Here is a 17,156-nt window from a genome sequence, read left to right as displayed (position 1 = left end):
GATGATCTTGAGCAGTGAACAGCATCTAGACATTATGGACCTTATACATGAAGATTTGCTTGATTACTTTCTACCTACCACGTTTTCATATTTCTTGTATCTTTTTTAAGTTTTTTTTTTTTGCCTTTTTTCTTTTGCAGTTCATACAGTGTCCATTGCGATCACCCAGAAAAGCTAAGACTTGCACAGACCACCAAGCATGCATCACATGTGAAAATATATATGCCACTTCTTTGGAAGAAAGCACTTGCCTGAGCAACATTGCCAACATCTAAAGCAACATGGCTGTAGTTTCCCCACAGTTGATAGCTGTTTCATCTGTCACCAGGGATAGAAAATGTCAATAAATAAAATGAAGTAATGACGGAGCGACGTGCATATGGGGAGAAAGAGGATTGACAGTTTTATTAATGGAGAAGGAACAAACTTGAACTCCAATGCTTCTCTAAATGCAATGAAAGCTTCTTGACTCTTCCCTTTTATCATATGCCTGCATAATTGGTACAGCAAGAGTTAAAAAAAATGTTGAAATGAGCTGCTAGAATATAAACTATTAACTACAGTGTATCATCATGTATAATCAGATAATAAACACAATCAAAATGACATGGAACCATTCTTCTTAATCACTTACAATGCATGGACTACACAGAACAACCTAACTCCAGTTCTATTATTACTTTTCTTATAGAATTAATTACTCACTTGTAATGCATGGACTACAGAGAATAATCTAACTCCAGTTCTATTGTTACTTTTTATATAATTGAACATGCTTATTACAAAGTGGTGATTAACTCCTTAACAAAGAAGAGATATTTCTGGGTTCAAATCCCTTAAACCTTAAGTCTGAAATTTTAACAAGGAAAAATGTGAGTCTAGTGGAGAGTGGACGACATAGTGTAGACCCAAATTTATCAAATATATTCTGAAAAAAAATAAAATAAAGCGAGATACTCCAACAAATACTTTCAATCAATACTTTCTATATCTAGACATAGCTGATGGCCCCATTAATTATCAAACATCTAATTTCAGATAAAGAATGTATGTTAAAGCATATAAATATTGTTAATTATTAACAAAAAGCAGACCGAATAAAAAAATAATGCTTAGAATGGACGTGCAAGACAGCTAATTGTATTAGGTACTCAGCTATCTCACCAAACTCAGTGTCTCAAACTACCCCTCTCTTCCTCTCCTTGTTTTTATCTCTTTTTCTCCACCCCTTAAGTCGCGTCCACGTCCATGGTCCACCATATCACTTCCGCTTCACCTTTTCTCTCACCCGTCTCTCTGTTCTCAGTTTTACTTTCATACAATGCTCTGTATTTTATTCAATGTTTTCTTCAATTCATTAGTTAAAGTTTGCTTTCTTGACTTTCATTAGAAGCTAAGAACACAAAATATGTACCAATGCTGGATAGTGAATACAGTTCTACAAAGAAAAACAAAAAGAAGAAAGGAAAAAAAAACAGAGGTTTCAAACAACAGCACCTTAAAAAGGTGAATCAATATTTTCCACATACCTTGGAACAAACCAAATCCTTCAATTCTTCAGGGGAAAGTACAGACAATCTTTCACAGAGATCATTTCGGTTGTCAATTGAACCAATGCAAGCTGTTGCAACTGCAAGAACAAAGGGAAAGAAACTTCAGGACATAAGCACAATATACTATAAAAGAAAACATGGAACTATGTCCTCTACGAATTTAGGAACTCTTTTAAATTGAGTCTCTTTCTATGACTGCTTATATACACACCTTAGGAATCTTTTTAAAAGCAAGCAGCTGAAAAGATTGTACGCGATCATAATGAGATTGGAGCACATCATCATCCGTCAATTGTTTCCCCACATCATCATTAATCTCAAATCCTTCATAAAACTGCAGCAAGTCAACGAGTTGGGTAAAGAGCTTCCCCTTTTCATGTATATACAAAGCACTCAAGTGGCATTTCGGAACAACAGCAACATCAGCAACAAGTGGCCTCAAGTACCTGCAACAACAGCAATGTTTATGTAGAAACAAAGGAAAAAAAGAAATATGACACAAATTCTGAAAGGTCCAGCTTTTATAACAAAGAAAAATCATAAGACTTCCAATAGGTATAAATCTCAACATATTCCATTATTCCACAGTAATTGTCTCGTAAATCTTCTTCACCAGCTCCGCGTCGAACGCCTTCTTCACCTGCCCGCCGGCTTTGGACCAATTGGCAGCGGCAATCATAGTGAGCTGGTCCCTCTCAATCTCCGACAGCGTTATCGAGCTCGGCAGCGCCGCACCGGGTTTAGCCTCCACCGGCTTCGGTGGAGGCTTCTCTCCGAGCTGGTGGCTCAGCTCCACCCGGTACTCGGTAACATGGTGGCGCTTGAAATCGTACGCGCCTGTTCCGTACACCTTCGTCATTGCCAACGAGAACGACGAATTAGGGTTTCGCAATGCGGGTTTTGTAGGGAAGCTACGATTTTGGGGAGCGACGGGGGTTAGGGTTTAGGAAAATTTGGGTTTCTGAGAGAGAGAGCTCTGTAACTTCTGAGAGTAAAATTTATGTAATCTTGAGAGTCGGTTCTTCGTTTCTATTCGGCTTTTGGGTACTACTCTACTGGATCGTTCATGGTAATTATTATATACCCCCCTTGGGAAATATAGCATATTGCCCCCTAACGTTTCCTTTAACTGTCAATTTCACCTATCACTTTTAGTTTTTTTTTTTTTTAATTACACCTCTAATGTTTTTTTTTTTTTTTTAATAAACCTCTAATGTTTATATATCAAGTTGAATGACAGAATTGTGAAATGTACATTAATATATCGATACATTGAGTAGATTAGATGAAATACTCCTAGACAAGGTTATATTAAATTTAACTTTGATGGCTTAGTCAAAATGAATCAACAGAGTGCATGAGCTTTTATTTTTCCGAAATGGAAATGGAGATCTTATATTGGCTACTTCCTAAAAATCCAAGTCAGTCAAATGCTCTTACGTACAACAGAGGCACTAGCTCTCAGGGTTTACATGCTGCTATTCTTCATGGCTTCAGATAGCTTGAATCGAGCTAATCATCAAGGATATTACATTTCTTGCAAATAAGCTCCACAATGTCGATTTTAAGCATATAGGGAGACTAACTTCTTGGCAGAAGCAATTGCAGACACAGTTCAAATACTCAAGTTTGGAACGATTCTCTTCCTCTTTCTACCTCTAATGCTTTTAATTTATAAATTAGGTCTTTGCTGTAGTAGATGTTTTTTGTTGTAATTTCTTATTTTACTAAACCCAAAAAAAAAGAAAAAAGCAACAAAAAAAAAAAGAGCTATGGAAATGTCCTTATTTTGATGGTAAAATACTCACTTTACACCTCAAGACTGAAGCAACCAGATTTTATTGGTGACAAACATCTCGCAATGCATTTGTTCATACATTTCTGAATGGAGAGAAACACGCAGAGCTAAATTACGTTGCGACCGACTAGGATCGAACAAACCCAGCCCACATAAGACTTGTAAAGATTTTCACAGAAATTGAATATAAAACACAAGTGCATATTTCTCGGTGTTGAGAAAGGAGTAAAGGGCTACAAGTTATGGGATATTATCAGCAAGAAAAGGGTTCTAAGTAGACATGTCTTTTTGATGAGGAGACAATGCCGTTCGATGAAGTCAAGACAAGTGAGGTGAAGAAGAAGACTGATGTTGTAGAGAAAGCAACCGAAGTTCCTCTAACCAAAGGGATCATGGAAGAAACTCCAGCTCAGGTGGAGCAAATTGAGCATGTGGAGCATGATAAAGGGGTTATCGAGGATGAAGTCTTAGAGCAACAACAACAGTTATTAATACAAGCTCAGGTGGAGCAATTAGCACTACGAACCTACGACTCAGTTCGTCAGTCACTTGGGCAGGAGTTTCAGAGAAGCATAGCATTGGACAAGTATGCTCTAAGTTTCAGTCCAGGAGATCCAACCACGTATGAGGAAGCTATAGCAAATGATGTACAAGAAAGTTGGATGGGAGCTATGTTAGAACAGATGAAGAAGTCCATACAGAAGAACTTGGTTCAGGAGTCGGTTCCTAAGCCCAAAGAAAGAAATCAAGTTGGCTGTAAGTGGGTTTATAGGAAAATGGAAGGAATGCATGATGAGGAAGCCATGAGATTCAAAGCTCGGGTATTGGCCAAGGAGTATTCGCAGAAAGTAAAGGTCGATTATGACCAAATCTCACCAGCGGATAGCTGCGTTTATCATCATGTGTTCAAGGATAGTATGGGTTTACTATTGCTACTTTATTTAGGTGACGTGTTGACTACATGTCGGGATATGTCTAGAATTTCAAAGTTAAAGGCACAACTAGGGAAGGAGTTCGACATAAAGGATCTAGAAGCTGCACAACAGATCCTAGGAGTGAAGATAAGGAGGGACAGAGAAGCGGGAAAAATATGGCTGTTATATGAACCCATGTCTACTCCACCAGTAGCACACTTCCAGTTGAGTGTGCAGAGATCATCTACGAAGGAGTTAGATGAGATGATGAATGTGCCTTATGCAAGAGTAGTGGGATGTCTTATATACGCTAGAATCTACACAAGACCAGGTTTAGCTCAAGCATTGAGCATTGTGTCAAAGTATATGGTGAATCCGGGTAGACGGCACTGGCAAGCAGTGAAGTGGATTCTATATTACTTGAGAGACACGAAGGAGCATGAATTTGTGTTTGAAAGACAACAAGAACAAGCATGCATTGCGGGTCCTAAGGGTTCAGATTTGGCAGGAGACATAGACAAGACAAGACCTGCAACAAGTTATGTTTTTACTTGTGGTGAAGGTTTAGTGAGCTGTAGAGCAACTATGGAATCGGCTATGACGTTGTCTACCACTGAAGTAGATTGCATGGCACTAACAGAAGCTTCCGCAGAAGCATTATGGCTTAATGGGTTATTGAGTGAGTTTGGAATTCAACAAGTTGTTGTGGTGAAGAATGGGGTCATCAATTTGACAATGAATCAAGTGTTTCAAGCAAAGACAAAACATGATGATGTTCGTGGTCATCGCAGCGAAGGTTGGGTCAACTTAAGGAAGATAACAATTGAGAAAGTTCATTCAAGGGAGAATGTCTCAGATTGTTTGGCCAGGACCATTGCCATGGAGGAGTTCAAGTGTTACTTGAACCTGCTCGATCTTACAACATGTTGAGATTGAGGTGGAGCACCTCCCCACTTGAGGTGTGTTGAGGCAAGAAGAGTCTTGCCAAGGTGAAGGTTCTTGAAGGTTTCAGGATTACTTCAAGAAGTACAAGATATCCTGGAGGTTGCAGCAATCAGTTTGGTATCAACTCACCAAGGTGGAGATTGTTTTGAATTTGGCTCGTTGATATGCCTAAATTGATTAGGATTCAAGGCAAAACCAGATGGGTAAATGAAGATTAGTGCGCACAGGAATTCTTCTAGTATCCTAATGGGTTTTGGAATAGGAAGAGCTATTCCTATTGATTTAGACCTGGAAAGTAAGTTCTATTCTAGTTAGGAATAGGAAAGCTAGCTCTCTTTCCTTGTTCTAATAGTTTTAGGAATCCTAATGTGACATGTTTGTAACCAACACCTATAATCTATAAATAGGTCTGCAGGGAGGTCACATAATGTGTCCTCAGATCAGAGAAGAGATCAAAGAGAGATCTCATAGAGTTCTCAGCTACATATAAACACAGGGGCAGGGAGAGCCAAGGGTGATAGAGAGATCTAGCAAAGGGGTTGGGGATTAGCATAGGGATTTCAATAAGTACTTGTAATCAAGTTGTTAATCTCCATATTGCTAGTGATTCTCAAGAGAGATCACACAGAGGACATAGGCAAAGTTTTTTGTCAAACCTCTATAAAATTCTGCGTTCGTGTGCTGTGGTTTTTTCTTGCTATGATATTTTGCATCATCATCCTATTACTGTTTGCAGTCATAAGTCTATAAAGAGAAACAAGGTTATGGGTGAAAGGTGCATATTTACTACAAAGTATACACATATTTGAGTTAGGGAAGCACAAGTAGAAGTGAAATGCACCTGTTGTAGAACTTTTCCAAGAAACTCTACTAAGTGCTCAGCTTCCCGAGATTTTCCCACATCAGATTCTGCATTTGTGGTCCCACTGACGGGAAAGTTATCTCCATCATCAGTCATTGCTGAATTAGTAGTAGGTGAAGCCATGCTTTCCACCTCTGTCATAATTCTTTCCAACAACTCAGCATCAATTCTCTTATTATTAGTAAGATCCAACACCTTCCGCGTAGCTTCTAGAGCCTATAAGAAATAACCGACAATAAAAAAGCTTAGAAATAATGAAAGAATAACATGGACTGCCTAGGATGATCTTGAGCATCTTCAGCAGTGAACAGCATCTAGACATTATGGACCTTATACATGAAGATTTGCCTGATTACTTTCTGACTACAACTTTTTCATATTTATTTGAAACTTTTGCAGTATATACAGTGTCCTCTGCGATCCAGAAAAGCTAAGACTTGTGGACACCACCAGGCATACAATAGTTAACTATCACTTTTTCATATTTCTTTTATCTTTTTAATTTTTTTTTTCCTTTGCAGTTCATACAGTGTCCTATGCGATCATCCAGAAAAGCTAAGACTTGCACACACCACCAAGCATACATCTCATGTGAAAAAATATATGCCACTACTTCGGAGGAAAGCACTTGCCTGAGCAACATTGCCAACATCTAAAGCAACATGGCTGTAGTTCTCCCACAGTTGGTAGTTGTTTCGTCTGTCACCTGGCATACAAAATGTCAATAAATAAAATGTAAGTAATGAAAGAAACGAACTTGCACAATTGGGGATGCACATATGGGGAGAGAGAGAGAGAGAGAGAGTGAGTGAGTGACAGTCACTAATGGAGAAGGAACGAACTTGAACTTCAGTGCTTCTCTAAATGCCATAAAAGCTTCTTTACTCTTCCCTTTTATCATATGCCTGCACAATTGGTACAGCAAGAGTTAAAAAAAAAAAAAAATTGAAATGAGCGGCCGGAAATAACTATAGTGTATCATCCTGTATAATCAGATAATAAACAGAATCAAAATGACATGCAACCCATTCTTCTTAATCACTTACAAATTACAATGCATGGACTACCAGAATAACCTAACTCCAGTTCTATTATTACTTTTTATTACTATTTAAGTAAACATGCTTATTACAAAGTGGTGGTTAACTCCTTAACAAAGAGGTCTTTCTGGGTTCAAATCCCTTAAAGTTTTTTTTTTTTTTTTTGATGGGCTCGAACTCTTGACCTCTTATATATGAGACCAAAGCCTTACCACCCCACCAAATCCCTTAAAGTTTAAAATTTGAACAAGTAAAAATGTGAGTCTAGTGGACAGTGGTAGATCCAAATTTATCAAATATATTCTGAAAAGGAAAAAATAAAAAATAAAGCGAGATAATCTCCCTGCTAAAAGAATACAACAAAAAGTTCCACCAATACTTTCTATTTCTAGACATAGCTGGTGGCCCCATTAAGTATCAAACGTCTAATTTCACATAAAGAATGTATGTAAAAGCATATAAATATTGTTAAAATATTAACAATAACCAGACCAAATAAAAAATAATGTGTAAAATGGACGAGCAAGACAGCACAAGGGGAAGAACACATACAAACAAGCAATATTATTCCATGCCTCCCCATTTTCAGGATCAAGCTGAACAGCCCGAGTGAAGCCATCTAGTGCCTTCTCAATATCCCCATCCTGTAATATTGCGTAGCCAGTCAGCAAAAAGTTCAAAACTTGCAAGATAAGACAAATGTAAAGAGGCGCATGATGCAATATCCCTCTACCATTGCGATACATGATAGCATATATACATATATAATAAATAAATAAAATAACTGAACCTAATAATATAACATTTGATGGATCAGATAAGTTACCTTTAATGCAGCAGCCCCTAGGGCAAACCAGCCATCAGGATACAGAGAATTCAAGGCCATTGCAGACTGCCTGAATATGACATACAGAATATCATCGTCCATCAATATCGTTAATGAGTTATAAAGTTTCATTTTTAAAAGAAAAAAGAAAACGTGAACAAGACTATTAAAACAAGAGTTGTGAAAATTCCTATCTAGGAAGTAGGGAGGATGAGGAAGGCTTCAAAGATAAAATACCACAGAAGTTTTGATGTTCTATATTCCCCCCTGTTGTATGCACTGCGTGCAAGAGACCGCTATCACGTAGAACAAGCAATATTAAGAAAACTATATAGAAGTGAAGTGAGAAAGATTCAGGAGGAAATAGTAGGATGGGATCACCTTAGCCCGAGCCGACTTATCGTTTGAAACTTCTAGGGCTTTTTTAAAGCAGGCATCATCATTAGTAACGTCACCCAATGAACACCTACAAAACTTTTTCAAGTAAGCAATATGGTTTGCTCTAAATTCTTTCATGCACATATTATAGATTTGTATGTGAATGAGCCTAGAAAAGAGATTTATACGCAGTGATGCGTCAATAGACACAAGAATGGTGGATGTAAATAAAATAGCAACCCATACTAAATTAGAGATTAAAGAAAATCAAAACTTTTTCAAGCACAAATAATTCTTTTGCGTACAAAAGTTGAAAGGAAGCCCAATACCTACCATAACCTGGGGTCATTAGGTGTTTCAGAAAGCCGTGTCTTGATCAGTTCAACAGCTGCTGCTTTTTTCTCCAATAGGCTGTTTTTAATATGATATCTCACATGACTCAATCTAGAAGGGAAGCATGAAAATAACAAAATAATACATAAAAGAGAAATTGAGTTTTCAATATGTTGCTTCATACCTATAGCAGAATATCAGATTATCCCATAATTCCAAGTCCTCAAAAATTTTGACTGCCTCTCCTATCAGACCACAGCGGACACAAAGTTCACCGTATTCCCTAAAATGGAACGAGAAAAAATAACAACAAACACTGTCAATAATAAGAAACAACAAAAGAATAAAAAAAAAAAAAAAACACTTGTAGAGCAAAACAAACCCACTATAAAAATCAAAAGTCAACAAAAGATGAAGATGTACTTCCGCAAGGCTGAAACTGTAGGGATATAAATCCCATAGCAGAAAGGAATCCTGTCTGCCACTCCTGGAGAGGGCTCCTTGATACCCTGAACCTGAAATTACGATTTATTCTGAGTTTCTACTATAAAATAAACTTCCAACAACTAACTGAGAATTTTGAACCACTAGAGCTGGAACAATATCACCCCAAGCACTGATAGTTCAAAGTCATATGCATTAAGAGAAGCAGATATCAGAAGAGTGTTCGATCCATCAAACAACTTAAAAGTACATTTCTTTAAATAGTACTTAATTTCTGTGTGTTTTATGTATATGAATACAGTGCTTAGCTAACTGCACAGCTGGTGATTATGATTTAGCATATATAAGCCATACTAAAAATAATGTAAATCAAGTAGGTGAGTATGAATAATTCAGGAAATATAGATTCAAGTTTGCCTGACATTTGCCAATAAGAAAGAGCATCTTAAGTACTTAAGAGAGCTTGCCTCAAACCCTGTGTTGTTGCCTTCTAACATTTCTAAGCTACTAATTAAAATGGGATTCTTAGACTTAAATAATTCACCCAAGCTGGATGAATTTAGAAAACAAGAAAGATAAGCACTGAATGAAAAGCAGAAAATATCCATGATACAGCTTCATATCTTCAATAAAGATGCCAGATCATACCAATGTTTCCATCATCATCAATGCACGTTCCTTTGTGTGACTACGTGTCGACTCCCACCGAATACGTAGGACATCACAGCATCGTCGTATCTGATGAAGAGAAAAAAATTATGTGAATTAAAATTGATAAAAATTTAACAACAGCAATAAACCAATTAAGGATAAGTTCTAGGCACACAACTTGCAGTTCATGATTAAAGATATCACGAAGCAACCATATTTCAGCATGAGTCATTAAACATATGCATACATAGGGTAAATGCTCATTTCAGATCGATTATCCATGTTTCTGTGCGTGTACTTCTAAAACACTACAACTTACATGATCTAAACTCCATCGTGAGTAAGCGACTAAATCTATGTCCAACAAATCAGAGTGGAACTTAAAGTCACTTTGTCAGAAACTCTGTTTGGCAACCAATGCTACCACTCAATGCATTATGTTTTAGCAAGATACAGCTTAGCAGACATTCCAAATAGTCTTTTCATACCTACTATAACTAGTTATTTCAAGTTTAAAACCTTAGCTACACTTATTGATCTGAGAATGATAAAACATATCGGAACTAACTTAAATGCATGAACAGTTCATAAAAGAACATAGATACATTTTTGTAACAGCTCCATTGTCCTACCCACCACAAAAGTTCCTTCCTATCCAGATTCAAACTTTCACAATATGAACCAACATTTATTACCGTCATCGGAAAGAATCTAAAATTGACAAAATATAGGGAAATTTAAATATTATACATACATTAAAATATATTCAAGGAAATCAATACTTACAATAAAATATGATGATAGCTGAGAATCAATTGCCTCGATGTATGGAGCCATTTCCCATCCTGAAAAATAAAAATTTGGGTTGTTGAATAATCAAAAGTAGAAACTCAAATATATTAGTATGAAAATTAATGCGCCCGAAGAACAAAATAATAAAATTATTTTAAATGATAGTTAAGTTCAATCTAGAATGTTATACCAATGTGGCCAGGCCAACATATTATTTTGATAACTTTACCAGGTATACAACACATTTCTAGAGAGAGGATCCTCAAGAATATGAAGCCGAATAAGTTTTACAAATTCACTTATATTCCTAGATACAAGGTCACCTTCTCAATGGTAGATGTCTGTGGTTGCTTGCACCACCAAAAGCTAAACTTTGCATTTAAGTAAATTTGTATTTCTGTCAAAGGTAGAATCTAGAGCAAAATGCCCCATTCAGAAACTTGATGACAAATCAATACAACTACTGTAGTGAACTCTTCTGCTCACACGCACTCATACAAATGCAAAAATATATCAAAGTAACTTACTCTGCATGTCATCATGTCGCGTGCTCTTCTCAATTAGAGGGCATTTAGCCAGGATCACTGCCTCATGGATTCCACTCAGAGGGTCAGTAGCAGATATAGTTACCTACTTGAAAAAATTTGCTTCACAAATGGCAAATTTTGGGCCTATAAGCGGGCCTACAAATTTTGGGCTCCTTTTCTTTCGAAAACATATGACTTGGTGGATGATCCTTCAACCAACCATGTGGTGTCTTGGAGTGAAACTGGTTGTAGTTTTGTAGTTTGGGATCCCACAGAGTTTGCCAAGGATTTGCTTCCCATGTATTTCAAGCACAACAACTTTTCGAGTTTTGTCAGGCAGCTTAATACATATGTAAGTATTCTAGTATCTCTTTACTTTTGAAGCTGTTCATTTCTATGTTAATTTCGTTTGCAGATTATCCATTTTGATATTTGTTTGTGTTCATTTTTAATATCATCGGTCCAGCTGAAATGAATGATAGCTTAATGGCATCATAGACTTATAAATGATTAGAATGTTTACGGTTTCTATTCTCTGTGTCAGTTCTCTTCTAAAGTTTGTGCCTTTTCATGCTTTATATTTCCAACTAGGCATCTTCATTTTTACAAATCAATTATCTGATCTGTTGGAGTATTTCTGCTGCTAAATTTCGAAAATTAGAAATTGAAAATAGAAAAAGACTCGGACTTGAAGGCAAAAACGACGACGCTTTGCTTTTCCTCCTCCGCGTCGTACAACAGTGCTTCAATTGAACTGTCCGGTCGATCTCCCGCCCTCACTATCTGTCTCTAGTTTGTGCTTCGCGCTTACTCCAACTTTGATTTTACTCAATGAGAAGAAGTATTACAATAGGAAGCAACAAGGCTTCGAATGGTGGAAGGTATAGAACCCTTCCAATTAGCAAACACATTAGAATACAACGCAAGCTTTGCAAGCTTGTGTGCTTCCAAATTGGACTCTTTGTAAACATGTTGAAAGAAAGAACTAGGAATAGAAGCTAAGTGGACCAAAATGTCATCAACCACCCTCCCAATCATGGAATGATCTTCTTCTTCAGACTTCAAAGAATTGACCAACTGAAGACAATCACTTTCAAAAATAATAGGTGCTTGGTTGAACTCCACAGCCCAAGCACATGCAGCCCTCCCAGCAAGAGCCTCAACAACAACAGGAGCACTAACTGATGAAACTTTACAACAAGAGCCACCCACAATCAGCCCTTCAGAATCACGTACTACAACACCGATACCTCCCGTGTTAGTACTGCTATCAAATGCTCCATCCAAATTTGCCTTAAGCCACCCTGTTAGTTACTGAGTTATGCTCCAGCAGAATATCTAAATCTCAAGTTAAATTTAGGTTTTGTTAAAGTAAAATGACAATTGGAATTGGTCTACTCATTTCATTTCATAGCCCCTTTATATAGGGAGAGAATTACAACGGAAATATCAATTACAATGATGACATTAACTACTGATTGGTCCTTGATCCATGCTGATTGATGGTGATTGCTAATTACTTGATTCCCTCTCCGTCAATCACTTTGACGAAGGCACATAATGTGTTTTTCCTTTAACACTCCCCCTTGTGCCAAGTCAAAGATGAAATGGTGCATGAGTTGTTGCCTCACTAAAAACCTTGCCAAGTAACAATAAAAACTCTGTGGGACAAAAAATACACCTTGGTCGAAGGAAAAGAGCACAACGCACCTTTTACATTTAAGGATGACATGTGTGTGTTAGACTCCCCCTGACATCTACACCTCCCCCTGATCCTTACATTAATCAAGGGAGCTTGGAAAGTCTTTGCATTCCTATGCTTTTCACATGTTTCTCAAATGTGGCCTTAGGCAATGATTTGGTGAACAAATCTGCCACATTCTCCTCAGACCTTACTTGATTCACTTGAATCTTGAGGAGGGCCTGTTGTTGCTGATTGTAGAAAAACTTTGGCGATATGTGTTTTGTATTATCACCCTTGATATATCCTAGCTTCATCTGTTCGATGCAAGCTGTATTATCTTCATAAATGCAAGTAGGCTCTTCAGTGGTAGAACTCAAACCACTAGTCCCTCGAATATGTGTGATGATAGCTCTTAACCATACACACTCACGAACCGCCTCATGTAGAGCAATGATCTCTGAGTGGTTCGAGGAGATAGCCACAAGAGTTTGCTTGGTTGATCTCCAAGATATTGTCGTGTTCCTAATGGTAAATACATAACCAGTTTGGGAACGACCTTTATGTGGGTCAGAGAGGTACCCAACATTAGCAAAACCAACCAAAACGTCATTTGGCGTTTTGGTGTAGTGAGTGGCGCTTTCGCCATCATCATTTCCTCTAGGGATTGCAATTCCATTTGCGGTCCCTCTTGTCTCTCTGTAGGGAAAGAACAGTCCCAAGTCAATGGTTCCTTTTAGGTATCGGAAAATGTTCTTGATACCATTCTAGTGACGTTGCGTTGGCGCTGAGCTAAATCTAGCTAACAAGTTCACTGAGAATGCAATGTCTGGTCGAGTACATTAGGCTAGGTACAATAATGCGCCTATTGCACTTAGATAGGGAATTTCAGCTCCCAACACCTCTTCGTGATCTTCCTTTGGATGAAATGAATCTTTCCTTGCATCCAAGCTTCGACCGATCATGGGAGTGCTAGCAGGATGCGCTTTGTCCATGTTATATCGCCTGACTTTTGGACATACGCAGACTGGTGGATTAATATTCCACAAACTCGGTGTTCTAGTTCAAGGCCTACATAGAATCGAGTTTTCCCAAGATCCTTCATCTCAAATTCGGATTTCAAGTAGCTCGCCGTTTCTCTTATTTCATCAAGAGTACCTATTATGTTCATATCATTGACATATACAGCTACAATTGCAAATCCGGAACTTGTTTTCTTTATGAATACGCAGGGGCATACTTTATCGTTCTTATATCCATTCCCAATCAAGTAGTCACTTAGACGGGTATACCACATCCGCCCGGATTATTTCATTCCGTAAAATGAGTGTTTCAACTTAATTGCAAACGCACTCCGTGGTTTAGAGTCACTTGACTTGGGTAATGTAAGGCCATCAGGCACTTTCATATATATCTCTATATCTAGATCCCCATAGAGATATATAGTAACCACATTCATGAGCTGCATTTCCAGTCCTTCGGAAATTACTAAGCTAACTAAGTAGCGGAACGTTATAACGTCCATTACGGGAGAGTATGTCTCCTCGTAGTCAATTCTAGGGCGTTGTGAGAAACCTTGCGCCACAAGGCGAGCCTTGTACCTCAGGACTTCATTCTTCTCATTACGCTTTCTGACAAAGACCCATTTGTGTCCTACAGGCTTTACACTTGGTGGGGTTAGCACTACCGGACCAAATACCTGTCTCTTTGTCAGAGAATCTAATTCTGCCTGGATTGTTTCTTTCCATTTAGGCCAATCTGCTCTTTGTTGACATTTTGCAACAGAGCGTGGTTCGATATCATCGTGCTCTATGATTCCTTGAGCAACAGTATATATCATCAATGTGTATGGAAGATCTTTCTATCAACTCATATGCACTCTCATAATCCTTTAAGATTTCTTTGTTCTCTGGAATCATTTTAAACATCGGAGCGTCCTCCAGTATTGATTCATTTTGATATTTGTATAATCAGAGACAATCTCATGAGAGGGATTCTATACATTGATGATTGGTTTGTGCCTTACTCGCCCTCTTCTTCCTTGGGTGAGTGTCAATCGAACCAAGTGGCCTCCCCCTCTTCCTTTGGGAAGCCACGGCCTCAACCACACCTCCACTAAGTGTGGTTGCAGTGCCTCTATCTACAGCACCGTGCCCTTTGTTGGGGACTTCTAACCTTGCAGGCACATTTGCAGCTGGTATATGTGATCTCGATCGTCACTTTTGCAATATCAGTGAACGCATTAGGCATCGAATCTGCTACGTTATGAAGATCGATTATTCTTTTCACTTCACTTTCACATTGTGAAGTGCGGGGATCAAAATGAGACAGAGTGGGGACAAACCACGACAATTCCTGACTTGTCACGTTCATAAGACGAGCATGAAAGTCATCTATTGATTCATCCTCCTCCATTTGCATGTTCTCAAACTCCAAGATAAGTCTCTGAAACTTCTGACCTCTAACCTTTTTATTTCCTTCATAAGTGACCTGAAGAAGATCCCATGCTTGTTTAGTGGTGTCACAATGGCTGATTCTCACCCTTTCTTTCTTGGATAAAGCTGTGTATAATGAATTTTTAGCCTTAAAATCACAATTTCGGTCACGAACTTCCACTTCAGTCCACTGCTTCCTAGGTTTAAGAATTCTTGCAGATGACCCTTCCACTTTCTTTGATTCTTCTGCCTTTGTTGGGTGTTCCCATCCATTCTCAACAACATTCCACATGTTTTCATCCTGAGAGTAGAGAAAAGCCCTCATCATAATCTTCCATTGTGAATAGTCTTCACCATCAAACAAAGGCGGGCAATTTATAGAACTAGAGGCTCTGTTATATTCATGTTCCATCCTTGACCACAGATCAACTAAAAAAACTTTAGAACCCGCTCTGATGCCAAGTGAAAATACAAGGACAGAATGTGATTTTCTGGAGAATGGGGATTGCAGTATATGGATCAATCCCTACTGGGCAGAAATCAGAAATAACGAACCAAACTCCAGATTTTTGGTTACGCAGTGAAAATCTCAAATATGAGATTAAAAACACTGCGGGGCTCTTACTCTTGAGAACCCAAAATAATAATGATCTTATTCAAAAGGATTTGTTCTTGTACAAACTTGTATAGCACTTGTTCGGCTATAAGATTTAGACAAAAGCTAACTCTAAGTTTGTCTTCCTTCTAGAACTCCTTCGCTTGAATGATCTTCAATTCTTGTTCTTCTTTCTTCACAGTCTCTCTACTGATCTCGAGAGAGTATTATGCATATGAAACTATGATAACAAACACTTATACATGGACCAAGTGTTTTGACCCTTTGTGAAGACACAAACTCAAACAAATATGCAAGACCCTATCACCAATTCTTGCGTTTCTGAATCCCCCTTTTTGCCGTGCATATTTTCTGAATATATATCAAGCACCAACGACAAAACCTCTATCCCAAGATTCTGACCTAATTCCTCTTTAATTGAAAAAGAGACTTTCCATATAAGAAATACAATAAATCTTAAAGGAAATCAATTAGGAGTAGACAAATCCTAAAAACCCTAGGGAATCAATTACACAATAGAAAGTTAAACCTCAAAGATATTTTCCCGTTTTGTATGGGAATGCCAACACACCAAGTTGATCAAAACTTGTACCTACACAATTTCCTGGAAACATTATCAGAACAAGTTTAAAAAGCAGTTCTTTAGCAGGATTCAAAATGGGTTTGCACTCCATCTATATAATTCCAGTTTGAAGGAAAGTAGGAAGAACAATCTATCTGTTTACTTGAGAACCAATATCGAGAAGGACCCAGAAGAGGTATCCTTTTCTTATAGAATAAAAAAGTTACAGAGAAGATAGAAATAAACAAATTGGAATGTGGGAGGAAGATGATATCCTACCTGGGGTTGTTCAAAGGACCAATTTTGTTGACGAACAGGGGGACATTGTCTCCTACATTGTAGATATGATCAGTGGCTGAAGATGTTGCTGAGAATGTAAGGATCGTCAAGAGCACCAATACAAGACTCATTTCAAAAGCTTCAATGCCCATTTGACATTGAAGAAGCAAAATGAGCAGCAGCAACAGCTTTCTGGGTCAAGGTAAAGTGTTAGAAAAGATGAGGACATAATAGGAAACAAGAGTAAATTTCATTTAATCAATCCCTGTTCACTCCGTGTTTCCACAGAAGCAGCCTCCCAAAGCTGGTACTTGGTTGCTTCTCAATTTCAGATTCTAGGAGAAGCATGTTGGACCAAAAGCCACTTCTAGACAATTTACCAAACAACATAGCATAAGCCCAAAAGCAGAAGCAGGTCCAAAAGCACCTCCAAAATCAATCTCAAACTAAGCCTTAGTGTGTTATCTTCCCAAGGCTTTCCACAGAATAAAGTTTGTTTTTTTTTTTTTAGGGGAAATGT

The 17,156-nt window shown here is 38.0% G+C and overlaps 1 protein-coding gene and 1 long non-coding RNA gene across 2 annotated transcripts; both read right to left on the bottom strand.

Moving 5' to 3' along the window:
* Positions 1–247: 247 nt before the first annotated feature.
* On the bottom strand, positions 248–2,602 carry LOC133714207 (uncharacterized). Its single transcript, XR_009848491.1, has 4 exons — positions 1,765–2,602; positions 1,530–1,630; positions 428–490; positions 248–318 (listed from the first exon to the last, which is right to left on the bottom strand). It is a non-coding gene; the product is annotated as an uncharacterized LOC133714207 (long non-coding RNA).
* A 3,344-nt stretch (positions 2,603–5,946) lies between these two features.
* LOC133716188 (uncharacterized) lies at positions 5,947–16,788 on the bottom strand. The gene is made up of 16 exons (XM_062142909.1): positions 16,637–16,788; positions 15,105–15,376; positions 11,925–12,367; positions 11,064–11,166; positions 10,531–10,589; positions 9,742–9,831; positions 9,073–9,164; positions 8,834–8,932; positions 8,650–8,760; positions 8,320–8,404; positions 8,176–8,234; positions 7,939–8,008; positions 7,665–7,756; positions 6,915–6,977; positions 6,705–6,771; positions 5,947–6,288 (listed from the first exon to the last, which is right to left on the bottom strand). The coding sequence occupies exons 1-16, from the start codon at positions 16,786–16,788 to the stop codon at positions 5,947–5,949; spliced, it is 2,199 nt and encodes a 732-aa protein (XP_061998893.1).
* Between the last annotated feature and the right edge of the window lie 368 nt (positions 16,789–17,156).

This window comes from Rosa rugosa, chromosome 6, assembly GCF_958449725.1.
Source record: "Rosa rugosa chromosome 6, drRosRugo1.1, whole genome shotgun sequence".
Classification (NCBI taxonomy): domain Eukaryota; kingdom Viridiplantae; phylum Streptophyta; class Magnoliopsida; order Rosales; family Rosaceae; genus Rosa; species Rosa rugosa.
This window is presented reverse-complemented; position numbering and strand designations above follow the sequence as displayed.